The sequence below is a fragment of the Medicago truncatula genome, chromosome 3, assembly GCF_003473485.1.
Source record: "Medicago truncatula cultivar Jemalong A17 chromosome 3, MtrunA17r5.0-ANR, whole genome shotgun sequence".
Taxonomy (NCBI): domain Eukaryota; kingdom Viridiplantae; phylum Streptophyta; class Magnoliopsida; order Fabales; family Fabaceae; genus Medicago; species Medicago truncatula.
The window spans coordinates 53,008,025-53,022,456 of NC_053044.1; the positions used below are offsets into that span (position 1 = coordinate 53,008,025).

The 14,432-nt window shown below is 33.7% G+C and overlaps 1 protein-coding gene across 2 annotated transcripts; it reads left to right on the forward strand.

The window, feature by feature from the left end:
- Window positions 1-1,570: 1,570 nt before the first annotated feature.
- Window positions 1,571-7,429, forward strand: LOC11431965 (DEAD-box ATP-dependent RNA helicase 15). Of its 2 annotated transcripts, none has more exons than XM_013606432.3 (12): window positions 1,571-1,670; window positions 1,915-2,030; window positions 2,148-2,248; window positions 3,364-3,536; window positions 3,622-3,853; window positions 3,954-4,072; window positions 4,687-4,743; window positions 4,839-5,023; window positions 5,913-6,057; window positions 6,161-6,244; window positions 6,318-6,381; window positions 7,018-7,429. In XM_013606432.3, the coding sequence occupies exons 2-12, from the start codon at window positions 1,918-1,920 to the stop codon at window positions 7,026-7,028; spliced, it is 1,284 nt and encodes a 427-aa protein (XP_013461886.2). In that variant the 5' UTR covers window positions 1,571-1,670; window positions 1,915-1,917; the 3' UTR covers window positions 7,029-7,429. The 2 variants fall into 2 exon arrangements, with proteins under 2 accessions (XP_013461886.2, XP_003603412.1); XM_003603364.4 differs by having other exon boundaries at window positions 1,603-1,790.
- The last annotated feature ends 7,003 nt before the right edge of the window (window positions 7,430-14,432 follow it).

The following is a 14,432-nucleotide window of genomic DNA, read 5'->3' on the forward strand; positions in this document are numbered from 1 at the left end:
CAAGAGCATAGGAAGTCTCTTGCAGTTGTGCTTGAGCATTTGAAGTCTTTTGCTAGTTTTAGCAGTGAACAATTGATCAGATATTACGTAGTGAACTCTCCTTGGAAGTGCAAGGGGGACATGACTGACTTCCGGTTTGTGGAAGGAACCTGTATAATTGCTTTGTGTCTTTCCTCTGTGTGTGTGTGTGTGTGTGTGTGTGTTTTTGTCTGTTGCATCTAGTCCTGAACATCACTTCAGAAGTAGAACTCTATCTGCTTCTGATCAATGTTTTCAGCTTAGGAGAAAAAGAAGAAAAAACCAACACAATTCAACCCCCCTTCGTGTGTTTTTCTCACCTTCATATACACGTGGAGGGGAGGGGGTCTTACACACGAGGTGATCATATTTTATGTGTATCATGTGCTTTTGTGATTCAAATGTTAGTTTATCACATTGTGGGCGTTTAACTCATTCCACGAGACCCAACTCACTTTAGTTCATTTGAATATACTGTAGATAGATGTACAATTTGAATATACTGTAAATAAATATACATTGTCAATGTAAAAATGTTTTGCTTATTCATTCAATAAGATATTGACATGCCGTTTAATAAAATATGACAAGTTATAGTTGCTGAACCATGTGTTTTTTTTACGAGGGACAACTAAAATAGACTATGACATTTATAAAAGTAGGTATTTTAAACTTTCGTAAGTCACAGTTTTATTAAAAAAAATCCCCCAAATATTCTATGATACACAAGACATTGTTTCCCTTTAAAAATATGTATTTACATTTGATGAGAACGACAAACAACCAAAATTTAGGGTCAGAAAAATCCTATATACTAAATGAAGGTTAATCAAATGGAAAAACTTCGAATGCGAGACAGCTGAGTCTTTCTCAAGTCCATAAAGGTTAACAAAGTTTGTGGAAGTGACAAAAATAGTCAAATTTAAGTGAAACTTGACAATTTGGTGTTTTACTCGTGTTCCGTGTTTACAATGCCACTAACTGAAACAACTTTCTATAGAGAGATATGTTCCAATGTAATAATGCATGCATGGATAGAGGAAACAAAAAACACCATGAAGTATGGAAGATCAAACCAAACTTGAGGCACCTGTATTCCCTACAACATAAAGAATCATGCTTACCCGCAAAATAGTCGGGCAAGGCATAAATTTGTCGGCCTCAATATTTTAGACAATATAACTAATGTTGCCGACAAACACCACACTTGTAAATTTCTTTGAATATAATTAATCAAACTAGTTACTCTTCATAATTTATCCCTTTATCTTTCTGCTTTGACTTTTATTTATGAATTATCTTACTCAAACAAACTAATCAAATTGTTTATGAATTTTAAACAAGTCGAACTCAAATTAAAAAGGGGATTCATATCAATTTGAGTAATTTTTTTTTGAAGAAACTAAATTAATACATTAAATTGACATTGGAGAGAATCAAATCTAAAATTTTGAAGAGCAACACACTCACCGATCCCAAACCAATATGACTCGAGTAAAAATTATCTTATTTGACTAATTTTAATATTTAAAACATATAAAAACATGGCGGTGGTGGTGGCATAATATAAATTGCTTTCTATCCATTTGCCAATTATCAATTTTTTGTCATCGTTGTTCACTCACTTCACCCACCGGCATCGTATCGCGGAGGTTTTTATTCCCCCAAAATTCTTTTTCGTCTAACAAATTTTACCTTGCAGTCTCTCTCTCTCGAAACCCTAACCCTAATTCCTCAATTCACAACCTTCCTTTCACTCTTTCATTTCGCAGGTACTCTCACCCCTTATTCTAAAACCCTAGAATACTCTCTATCTCCAAATCTCTATTAATTTTAGGGTTAATTAATTTGCTTGATTGAATGATTAATTAATTCAATTAACACCATTAATTGCAGATAATGGGAGAACCAAAGGACGAAACTTACGAGGAAGAGCTTCTTGATTACGAGGAAGAAGAAGACAAAGCTCCCGATACCAACGGAGCTAAAGTCAACGGTGAAGCTACCAAGAAGTAAGTTGTTCTTATTTCACGCGACTGATTATACTTAGTATCAATTTCGAGTTTATGACATAGATCCATGATGTTTTTTCTATGTAGTTAATGTGTCTTTGTTCTTTTTTATGTCAGGGGCTATGTTGGAATTCACAGTTCAGGATTTAGAGACTTTCTTCTCAAACCAGAGCTTCTTCGGGCTATCGTTGATTCGGGTTTTGAACATCCTTCTGAAGGCAAATTTTCCAATCTTTATTTATTATATATGTATTCAGTTTAACTGTACTTTTTTGCAATTTTGGATCCTTGAGTGTTTCTAGTTTAAAATCTGTGTTACATAGATTAATCAACTCTGATCCTTTCATATGGAGTAATTTCTACCTAATATCCTTAATTTCATTGGAGGTTTTTGATAAATGCGGGATATGAAATTATTTTTTGAATTTGATCAAGTTACAAGTTTTGATAAAATTTTAATCGTAATATTAGCCGATGCGACTTGGGTTTGAAGATGGACTAAATTGTGAATTGTTAAATTTCTTAAAAGAATAGGGTAGCAGTGGAGGGATTTAATTTTAAAATTGGAGGACTAAAGTCATTCAAAATTTGCTGAAGGATCGAATTAGCACCTCACATATAGTGGATGGACCAAGGGCCTGTTTGGATAAATAAGCTTATTTGCAGCTAATAATGATGTTAGATTGTTTTTGTATATCGCTTTGAGTTGTTTTTATAGGCTATACTGGAGGACTTGAGGAAATAAGTTGAAAAAAGCTTATGAAAATTGTCATAAGCTGTTTTCATAAATTCTCTGAAAGACTAAGAGTCTCACAAAACTTATGCCACTTGATAAGCTCAGATAAGCCAATCCAAATAGGCCCTAAGAGTATGATGAAGTCTTGTTCAATCTCATTTTAGGCTCTGCAGATAATGGGATTGTTACTGTCTTCAAGCCTGACTGTTTTATTCATTCATTCTTTCCTTTATAATATTATGTTGAATTACTCTGGTTTAATCTTCTAAATACTACTTTTTCACTCCCTCTACTCCTTTTCTCTTTCTTTTTTCCTTTGCGAAATTTTGGTACAAGTGGCTTTTAACTACACATCTTGCAATCCCGACTGTTTTTTCATTCATTCATCCTTTATAATTTTTGTTTAATGTTATGTTGTATATTCATATGTAACTAAAATCACTTTTTTTTTAATACTTAACAGGTAATACATCTATCACAATACTGTTCTGGAGAACTAACATGCTTTGGTAACGCTATCAAATTAAAAGCGTCAGAAATGGTTTATTTTACTTACCGTTGGTTCCTTCGGGCCTTTTTTCTTTGCTTCATCATCAGTGCAACATGAGTGCATACCTCAAGCAATTCTAGGAATGGATGTAATTTGTCAAGCTAAATCTGGAATGGGAAAGACTGCTGTCTTTGTTCTCTCGACTTTGCAGCAGATTGATCCTGTTCCAGGCCAAGTTTCTGCACTTGTTCTGTGTCACACAAGAGAACTAGCTTACCAGGTATTTATTGGGGCATCAGTATAAGAAAATTATGGAATTTGTTACACTAGAATCTTATTTATGACGTGCAACCTTTTCCTTTCAGATATGCCACGAGTTTGAGAGGTTTAGTACCTACTTACCCGATCTGAAGGTTGCTGTCTTTTATGGTGGGGTCAATATCAAAGTTCACAAGGATCTATTGAAAAATGAGTGCCCTCAAATTGTTGTTGGAACGCCTGGAAGAATACTAGCATTGGCTAGGGAGAAGAATCTTTCATTGAAGAATGTTCGTCATTTTGTTTTAGATGAGTGTGATAAGATGCTCGAATCACTGGGTATGTGCTGAATAGTCCTTCTGTTTAGTTTAAATATTACCATTGGTCTTCTCTTATTTTCCATGTGGTTTTTATTGTTCCTATGATGCTTTTTTTGTAGACATGAGGAAAGACGTTCAAGACATTTTCAAGTTGACTCCCCACGATAAGCAAGTTATGATGTTTTCAGCAACACTCAGCAAGGAAATCCGCCCAGTCTGCAAAAAATTTATGCAAGATGTAATTTCTCATGGCCAGTACTACTTGATTAGAAGTCTCTTTTTCATACTTCCTACATTCCCTGAGGTTTTTAGTTGTTTGAATGCTGTGGTTTCATCAATCTTTACTTCTGATAGGGTTTCTGTTTATGTACTGCTTTTCATTTGTCCAATTTTACTAAACAACCTGCTGATGAGTTGGAGTGGGGTTGGCACTGGATTGGAGTAGAAGATGTGGATGGGATTTTTAGTAATGCTCCTGACTGTGGGGTTATGTACTTTTGTCGGTCTGTTGTTGTTCATGTTGGAAGTTTGTTTTCTCTCTAATATTTGCTAGTGTTGGGTATGGGCTTTTCATTGTGTTGGGTGTTCTTTTTCTTTGAAGAGGGGGGGTGATGGGTGGGTGGGTTGGTTGGGTTGAGATATTTTGGGTTTGTTCCTGTCATTTTTCTTTGGGTGCAAGTATCCAATGTCCGTGGCACTTGTCGGTGACAAAAAAAGTTTCTGCAAGGAGACAAAACACGTGGACAAGAACTGTGGTTCAAGGGATCTGCATCCATCATTCATTTCGTTGTGGATTCCATTAGCTTGAGGACGGACCCTAACTTGATTTACTGTCAAATTTGTTCCTTTCAGCCTATGGAAATTTATGTTGATGATGAAGCCAAGTTAACCCTTCATGGACTGGTGCAGGTAGGCTTTTTTCAAGTTTGCTTATTTTTTAATAAAACTTTCCCCTCTTAAAATGTCTTTTTCTGTATTCCTTACCTTCTTGTCTGTCGTGACAGCACTACATCAAATTGAAAGAGGAAGAGAAAAACCGCAAGTTGAATGATCTTCTTGATGCCCTAGACTTCAACCAAGTTGTTATCTTTGTGAAAAGTGTTAGTAGAGCCGCTGAGCTGGACAGACTACTTATAGAGTGCAATTTTCCTTCTATATGCATTCACTCTGGCATGTCCCAAGAAGAAAGGTTTGTTTTATGTTAGCGGATGCTGGGAATCATTTTCTTTCATTTTTCTATTCTATTGGACTTTTTTTTTTGCTGTGTACTTTTTCGAACGATTTTGGGGATTTTGTGTGGATGTCACAGAAATGTGTTAAGGCAAAATACATCTTTTGGTCCTTTTAAGTTTGACAAAAATACCGGGTTAGTCCTTTTAAGTTTTTTAAGTTTCTAATAGGTCCTTTAAATTTTTTGAAGTTTCAAATAGGTCTAAGTTTTTTTAAGTTTCAAATAGGTCCTTTAAGTTTTTAATTTAATGCACATATTTGAAGTTTTTTAAGTTTCAAATTGATCCTTAAAAGGGTAATAAGGACCTATTTGAAACTTGAAAAACCTAAAGGACTACCCTGGTACTTTTGTCAAACTAAAAGGACTAAAAGAGGTATTTGACCAGTAGCTCTCTATAATGGTGCCGAAAGGAGGTGTATAATTTACCTCTTGTCTAAGCATTTTCAGAGCTTGTTAATTGTATATATTTAAAAACGAAATAGCATACTTGTGTTAGCTTTGTGAATATATGAGATTTATTCAATGCTATTATGACATCACTGAGGAATGATGGCTTTGAATGTTCTAGTGAATTAGCAAAGACCACTTTTGATTTGAAAGAACAAATTCAGATCTATAATTTTTTTTAACTCTTTGAATGACAGACAATGGAAGTTCAGGGAAAAAGTGCGGCTGTTGGTAGCTATACGTTAATTGTCTATTGACAACTCTGTTGCAGTGGGTTTATTATATTGATTTGATGTTTTGTCATTGTCTCTTTTACCCCAGTTTTGTTGTTATTCTATTAGAGTGAAATGGTCGTGTGAACAATTGATATTTGTGTATAATCTTATTATTTTATTTGTAGGTTGAAGCGTTATAGAGGTTTCAAGGAGGGGCATTCTAGGATTCTTGTTGCTACAGATTTGGTTGGTAGAGGGATTGACATTGAACGTGTCAATATTGTTATAAACTATGACATGCCTGATTCTGCAGACACTTACTTGCACAGGGTATAAATAAACATGATCTGTCTTTATTTTGATATTTCGTTTATTTACTTTCACTAAATTTTGGTTTAGGGTAGTCTGACTCTTTTGGAAGGATACTTTACAGGTTGGCCGAGCTGGAAGATTTGGAACCAAAGGCCTTGCAATTACATTTGTTTCGTGTTCTTCTGATGTTGATGTTCTCAACAATGTAAGGGATTAACTTTGTTGTCATTATTTTGTTGTCCATTAGCATTTCTAATTATGTTTGTTGCGATTTGCAGGTTCAGTCAAGGTTTGAAATAGATATAAAGCAGCTTCCTGAGCAGATTGATACCTCTACCTACAGTAAGTGCTTTTTCATTCATTGATATTAATTCCTGTAATGATTTGTTTGTAGAACGAAATTGGAATTATAGTTAGGAATTTATTTTCAATTTTTCTTGGGTTTTTCTTTTTGTTAGTTCATTTAGTCCATTTGCTAATTTTGAACGATCGTTTTTTATCAATGCATTAAAAAAAGCAAGACTTGTGCTTTCCTAAAATTGATAGAGTATCCCTTTCTGCAACCTAATTTTTATATTTATGATTGGAGTTGAACTGGATTACTAGCCGTTGTCTTTCCAAATGCTCGTTTTCTTAGCTGAACATTATGTTTCATGATGTTATGGAAATACAATTTTTTTCGTTGTATGTGGGGAGTTAAGAAATACTGATAATTTTTCATGCCCTTCAAAATTTTACATTTTTTTTATAAATAACTGAATAGTATATTTGAACAATTTAATTGCACTTTTATCCCCTAAAAAATAAGAACATATTTTTGTGGTTGGCAAATTTTTTTTAATGAGAAAATCTGACCCGAGAAGCAAGAGTAACCGAGGACCAAGTTGCATAATTAGTTTGATGTGCTATTTTGTTAAGTCTAGATATCTTCTGCATTCTAATATTAGTCTCTTCTGACTTGGTTTCAACCATGTGCAGTGCCATCATAGTGGATATTGCTTTGGGGCAACACTTGGGCTGTTTGGACGGAATGAGTACCCTCATCAACTGAATTTGTGGCAGAGTTTTTTTTGAAAAGGGCAACTTTTTGATTTGACCATGCTGATGCCAGGCCTAGGCTACTTTACCGTTGATCGGTGTTAGACATTCTGTATGATGGCGTATGTGTTGCCTTAATTGTGTTGTACTTTGTTTTTATGACTGTGTTTGATTTAAGTATGTGACGGTAATACTGTGGTTGAACTGAATACACTCTTATAATTTACGTTAATAGGTCGAAACAGAATAGCGTACTGGTTTTGTTGCTCATGTCTTTGGTGTTTTTACTGAGAGCAACTTTACCTTTTTCTCACATTTCTATCAAATCATACATGATTTTGGATGGAAAAAAGTTGTTCTGAAGTGTACTTTTGGATAGCTCAAAAACTGTTTTTTCTGGAAGTTATTTTCAAATTGATTTTGCAGGTGGAGAAAGTTCCTTCCATGTGTAGGCTTACCTGTTGCTTTACCTATTATCCACGGATTTCTAAATAGTTTAATACGTTATTTTCTTTGTATTCTGTGTCTGCATTTTAAGCACATAATATTTCGGTATAAAACGTGCATTTAAGGCCTTTATAGTTAAAACAAGAAGTCTTACAAAAAAATTATATGCCTAAAACGCAGACTCTTGATTACATGTTTTATACTAAAATGTGTTATTAAGAGCAGGAACTATATTTGTGCTGTTCCACAAATTGAAACTAAAGTTGATTGCATGACAGCTAACGAACTCACGAGTATTTACCAAAGGTCACTTATTAAAGAAGTGTTAGGAATGTTCTATTCTCAACACTCACTGTCATGTTATTTTTAAAGCTTGAGACATACTCTTCGTTTTTAAATATAAGCAAATTTTACTTTTTAGATTTATTCAATTAATGTTGTATGTGGTCTATATTATGAACCACGTAAACCTAAAGTAAAATTTTACTTATACTAGACCATTGACCCGTGCTAACGCACGTGTCATTTAAAAAAGATAATATTCACTTAAAAATAAGACACCGTAGTTCGCGTGAATCTAAAAATTGTCATGAATCAAAGCAAAATGTCAATACCAAAGACTTTGTTATTGTTCCATAATTCTAGTACGTAGTTCTTGTTACTTTAAAATAACATATAATTTTGAAAGGGAAATTGAAGTTCGTTGACATGCAAATAGTTTCAATAAGTAAGAAAATGAACAGTACACAAAAAAGTCATACACATTACGGAAAACTTCTCTGTAGACCACATTTGATGCAACATCGATATCATCGTCGTCGTCGTTATTAATCAATATTTTTAAACCACCCCTTGAAGTAACCCGTGATATTGCGACGTACAATTGTCCATGTGAAAAAATAGGAGACGGTAGGTAGACACCAACATGTTCTAGCGACTGACCCTGACTCTTGTTAATAGTCATTGCAAATGAGACAGATATCGAAAATTGCCTTTGTTTAAATTTGAAAGGAATTCTATTATCAGATGGTGTTAGCGATAACCTTGAAATAAACACCTTCTCACCGATATTAGAACCAGATATTACCCGTCCTTCGAGCTGATATGTACCCCCTTCTTCAACCATGGACCTGAACTTTGCCACCAAATCTTTTCTAGCTGTGGCGTGAATACGTCCACCCTATTGACGAAAACAACAACATTAAACAGCTGGTTAAATTACATAACTAAAAAACAACGATGACATTAGTTTAATTTTAAAGCTAAGAGTACAAACATGCAGAAACCTTTTCATCGACCAGTAACATGTTCATGAAAATTATGCTAGTGGGGACCTTCTTCTCTCGAATCAACCAAATGTGAGCAACTCGCACACACATCTTGAGATTCTTTCTTCCTCTAGAAACAGCTGAGATTGGAGTGTATTTGGCAGACATCATTGGCTTGTTTTTTCCTTTCCAAGAAAGAGGATGCTTATTTAGATTGAGATGGTTTGGCTAATAGGTTATGATATATTTATAGGAAAAAGGTGCAATACGTGTTAGTAGGATATGTCGGTTGAGCAATAAATAGTATTAGTTATCAGGATAAGCACAAAAAAGTGGAACAAAATTAGGAAGTGGCCAACATTTTAGGATAAAGATTAATATGAATAAAATGAAATTAATATTGTTGATGAGGCACTTTGTTTTACTTAAGAATTGGCATGTAAATAGGGAAGGGGCGCAGAACAAAGGGATGTAGTTGAAGTGGAATAAAATTATGCTCAACATTTTTGGATAAAGATTAATATGAATAAAATGAAATTAATATTTTTGATGGGACATTTTTTTTGACTTAAGAATTACCATAGTTGACTCACCAAAACATATTTTAGAGATGTGGATTAAATCTCTTAGTTACTTGAATGAGAGAAATTAGGATTAGGATTTTAATTTGTTTCCACCCAAAACATATTTTAGAGATGTGGATGAAATCTTTAGTAGTTACTTGAATGAGATGAATTAGGATTTTTAGTTTATTTCCACCTAAAACATATTTTAGAGATGTGGATGAAATCCCCTAATTATTTGAATGAGAGAAATAAGGATTTTAGTTTGTTTGCACCAAAAAGTTACTTTAGAGATGTGGATGAAATCTCTTAGTTACTTGAATGAGAGAAATTAGGATTAGGAATTTAGTTTGTTTCCACCCAAAACATATTTTAGAGATGTGGATGAAATCCCCTACTTATTTGAATGAGAGAAATAAGAATTTTAGTTTGTTTCCACCAAAAAGTTACTTTAGAGATGTGGATGAAATCTCTTGGTTACTTGAATGAGAGAAATTAGGATTAGGATTTTAGTTTGTTTCCACCTAAAAAATATTTTAGAGATGTGGATGAAATCTTTAGTAGTTACTTGAATGAGAGGAATTAGGATTTTTAGTTTGTTTCCACCCAAAACATATTTTAGAGATGTGGATGAAATCCCGTAATTATTTGAATGAGAGAAATAAGAATTTTAATTTGTTTCCACCAAAAAGTTACTTAAGAGATGTGGATGAAATTTCTTAGTTACTTGAATGAGAGAAATTAGGATTAGGATTTTAGTTTGATTCCACCCAAAACATATTTTAGAGATTAGGATTAGTAATTGTTAGTAATAATGTTACTAAAAGTGTCACCAAAAGGTAGTAATTGTTACTAATAATGTTACTAAAAGCTATGCTACTAAAATGCTTCAATAACACAGCAATGCTACTAAATATAGTTTGAGGAGCACAAACACAAATATATAAATCAAAAACCAAAGCAAGCAAGGCTAAATTATTTATGAAATTCAAGGGACATTTGCTAAATTCAAAGACAAAAAAATAGATGCTTCCAAAACTCTAAGAAACTAAAACTTAAAATTCAAAGTGGAAAGGTGTTGCACAATTTATCTAAACATGGACTAATTGTTAGATGGTATCATGTGACCCAACCATCGGAGCACCCCCTCTGATCTTCACACCTTCACGGAGCCTGCGAGCTTCCACAAACCTATTCCAATGCCGTCCTATCTTGAAGTGTTCATAAGGAAAAGTTGCAAAAGTTAGCTCACACACCCATAAGTTACCGCAATTGTCGATAATATTCACAGTTGTCTTGAGTGTATCTAGCATCTGTGGAACATTGCCGGTGTAAAGTAGAATCTGCAAAATTAGAAATCCATGTAAGTTATATCAACTAAACGGAAAAAGAATAAAAGAAGTTAAGGTGGACACGAAAAGTGTATCATACCATGCAACCTTTAGTAACATCATACTCAGTTAATTTTTTTTTCGAAATCAAGAACCATGTCAGTGATACTGTGACGATAAGCGAGAAGAGATGTTATTGGGGGGAGATGGTCATCGAAAGTTGCTTGCAAATTCATCTTGTCAAGAAGGAAATGCATAGGGGGATCAAAAACCGGGTAGGGGATACTCTTGTGAAACCTATCAGACAACTGTATATCAAACTGTCCGTCACCAACAAAAACCAAGGTAATTCAGGCACCAAGATCGATTGTGTAAAAGTCACGAATCGCTTTCCATCCCTTTGTGAGAAAAAATGCTCCGTTTACTTTGTCGACCAATGCTTCAAACTTGTTGGACTTAAGATCAGTCAATATTGCATAGCACCCAATTTGATCTCCAAAATCACCGCCAAACATGTTTGGCAAGCATACTGCACCCTAAAAAAATAACAAACAAAAACATCACAAACGTTGATAAAATAGAATGCAAATAATTAAGAATACGTATATTTCGCAAAAAACACATACAACATCAATGTCATATTCAACGATATATGATCTGTATTTCAGTCTCAGCTTGTTGATTGCTTTGTCAAGATCGGAAAGAGGGTTTTTCACCAACGTATAGACCTACAAAAGATTAAAAGGGATTGAAAGAATGATTTATATTTTACAACATCGAGGAATAAGAGCAAAAGTCTATATATTTAGTATAAACCAGAGTGGAATGAAGATATGGTTATCAGTGAGGCAGTGGTATGATAGCAAAGTTTGAATGTTTCTGGAAGCCATGTTGATTAAGAAATTTCAGTTTAAGGAGAAATGTATGGTTTTAGAAAGAGATTTCCGTTTAGGAGAAAGGATTAAAATATATTGGTGAGGGTTTGGAGGAGGGGAGTTAGGAGATATGGTTTATGGAAATCAATTAGATAGGTTTTAGGAGGAGTGAAGTTAGGAAATCATGGTTAGGGTTTGGAGGAGGGAAATTAGGAAATATGGTTAGGTTTTGAAGGAGGGAAAAGTTGCTAAAATATTAGGTTAAAATTAGGGCAACAAAGCTTTGTTTAGGAATAAGAAGATTTGGAAACGGAGGGAGTAATATAATAACTTTCAAGTTTGAGTTTCTTCTGAATAAGTCTTTGAATTTGAATAAGTTAATGTGATGAATTTTGTTCATGTTTACGTCGGCAAATGAAAGCAAATTGTCAGAACAAACAAGACGAGCAAGATAAATGCAATTTCTTCATGTTTTAAAAAAAAGCAGAAAATAAAAATTGCATGAAAACTCCATCACTGCAAATTTCACTCCTTACACTCTTTCTTTCAACATGATAATTTTAGTCTGCCCGTTGTATATGATTTATGTTCTCTATATATTTTAGTCTGAATATTATTTAATGCTTTGCCGTTGATGTAGTGTGTCATAATTGATCTTTTAATTGGTCAGACTCTGGCAAGATTGTTTATTTAAGGGATATGGTTTAGATTATGTATAGGTGTTTTCGCTCGAGAGATCGAGGGTAGATTTATATCATGTATAACTTTTTGAGCACAATCCATAGAGATGATCAACTATTTTTCTAATATGCATTAGAAGTCAGTTGTCTCTTTGTTATTTCGCGTCATTAATCTTGGTTTGGAGACGTACGTTGAGAAAATGATGAATATATATACGAGGCATAAACAATACACAATTAATTAGGAGGAAGCTACTTAGATTCAAACCATAAAAACCTTTAATAATACCTTGTTTAGAAATTTTTTGGTATAAACTCAAATTAACTAAGTTCGGTCTTTGTGGATACAATATTTTATTTGTTTGATAAAAACCGACATATTTACCATCGTGTTGGAAAAATACAAAATCAATGTTTTTCCTTTTATCAAGATAGTAGCTCCGACAAAGAAAGTAGAAGTCTTTTATAGTTTTTTCTAAGGGTGTCTCGTGCATTATTCACTTTCTGTGTCAATACAGGATCACCGTGTCGCGAGGGGTTTCCCTTCAATTTTGGTGTCTTACAGGAGGGATAGATAACATGGTGCTTCTAAGCTCTCCTTTAGAGGGGGCTCTGGTTAAGTTCATTGAAACGGTTCAACCATATAGTCAATGTTCTTCATTAATTTTAATGATTGGTCACCATCTATTCTCTTGAAAGTCAGGCTAATCAACTTCTCTCCGGTTTAACTTTCTTCCTCTCCAAAACCAACTTGTAGGGACATAAATTATATTTAACCCTATTATTTAATATTTCTTGAACTTTTTGTAAGCATTTTCATATTTATATGGCAAAAATAAAATCACCAAGGAAAAATGATTTGTGTATGTTCGTCGCCCCCAATTTAATATACATCACATAAATAATATAAACACATATATGAATTGGCTTACATTTATTAGAGCATGATAACAAACTTGTGTTTTTTTTATTATGAGTGGTTTGACCTATTTGATAATGGAACCAAAATTGATCCAAAGTACAAATTTTTTTGACATACGATTAGACAAAAGGTATAATTTGGTTGACTCGTTCATTATGGCACACAATGCCAGACAAATGTACTAAGCACCTTATCTTTCATACCGACGACGCATACAGGAATGATGTATTGCCATCAAGACAAAACAAATTTTTAGATGAAGAAGCAACATAACAAGATAATGGAATGTCACATGTTTTTGAAGTAATTGATGTTGAACCAATAACAAATTTGGTTGACCAAGAAGTTTATGGTCGACAAGTTGATGTTCGTATATCCTCCTCTTCCTCCTCCTCCTCCTCTTTTTGACAGTACCCGTGAGATCTCAATTTGGTGTGCATGCACACGTATGCGTAGAAGGGTTTTGGTTGGACAATGAGAGTAAAGAGGAAGAAAAATGATAGGAGGTGTTTGTGAGTATTTATAAGAGTGGAATAGGGAAGTCTCTCGCTCAATAAAATAACACAACTTAGTTTTTTTTTTTTAGAGAGAAACACAACTTTGTTATTATGCTGTAGATAGATCATCGGTTAATTTGCACACCCCTACTCATAGTGGACTTTTTTTGTGGCTTTTAAGAATCAACGATGGAATGAGATTGTATTTTGTTTTTTCTTTCAAAGTACCATACACACTTAAAACTAGTGTTTTCACTTTCCCACCAACAGACAACAACTCCCTCCTCTTTCTGATTTTTGTTGTCCTTTTCTAGATAAGATTTTCGATTGTTGAAAATTGAAATCCATCGGTGGCTGGGTTATCCTCCAAGTTAGGCAATTATTGGAGCCTAATACTCATGATATTACCCTCCAACAGCACTTTAGAAAGCTCTTTAATCATTCTTTATATACATCATTAATAGACAAAAATTTAATTATCATGTAGTGATGATGGAATAAAAGTGTACATATATGATTGATCGATCACCAAGTAAGTATTTTCTCAAGCGTGTAGAAAGAAACTTTACATGATTACATCTATCAAAAGAACAAAAAAAACTTTACAATATATAGGATCACACTTGATTTTAATAGGTGTGTTATTTGAATAATTATTTGCATGACAACTTACGAATCAACTATAAATTTATAATGAAAAATAGATCTTAACAAATAAACCAAAATAATAGAGAAAAAGTAAAAATATGATGTAAATATTAAAAATAAAGTT

Bases quoted from the DNA above. Each gene is read 5' to 3' on its own strand.
- LOC11431965 (XM_013606432.3), top strand. From the start codon at position 1,918: ATGGGAGAACCAAAGGACGAAACTTACGAGGAAGAGCTTCTTGATTAC. The intron at 2,031-2,147 runs GTAAGTTGTTCT...TTTTTATGTCAG, and splicing joins AACGGTGAAGCTACCAAGAA to GGGCTATGTTGGAATTCACA. The intron at 3,854-3,953 runs GTATGTGCTGAA...CTTTTTTTGTAG, and splicing joins TAAGATGCTCGAATCACTGG to ACATGAGGAAAGACGTTCAA.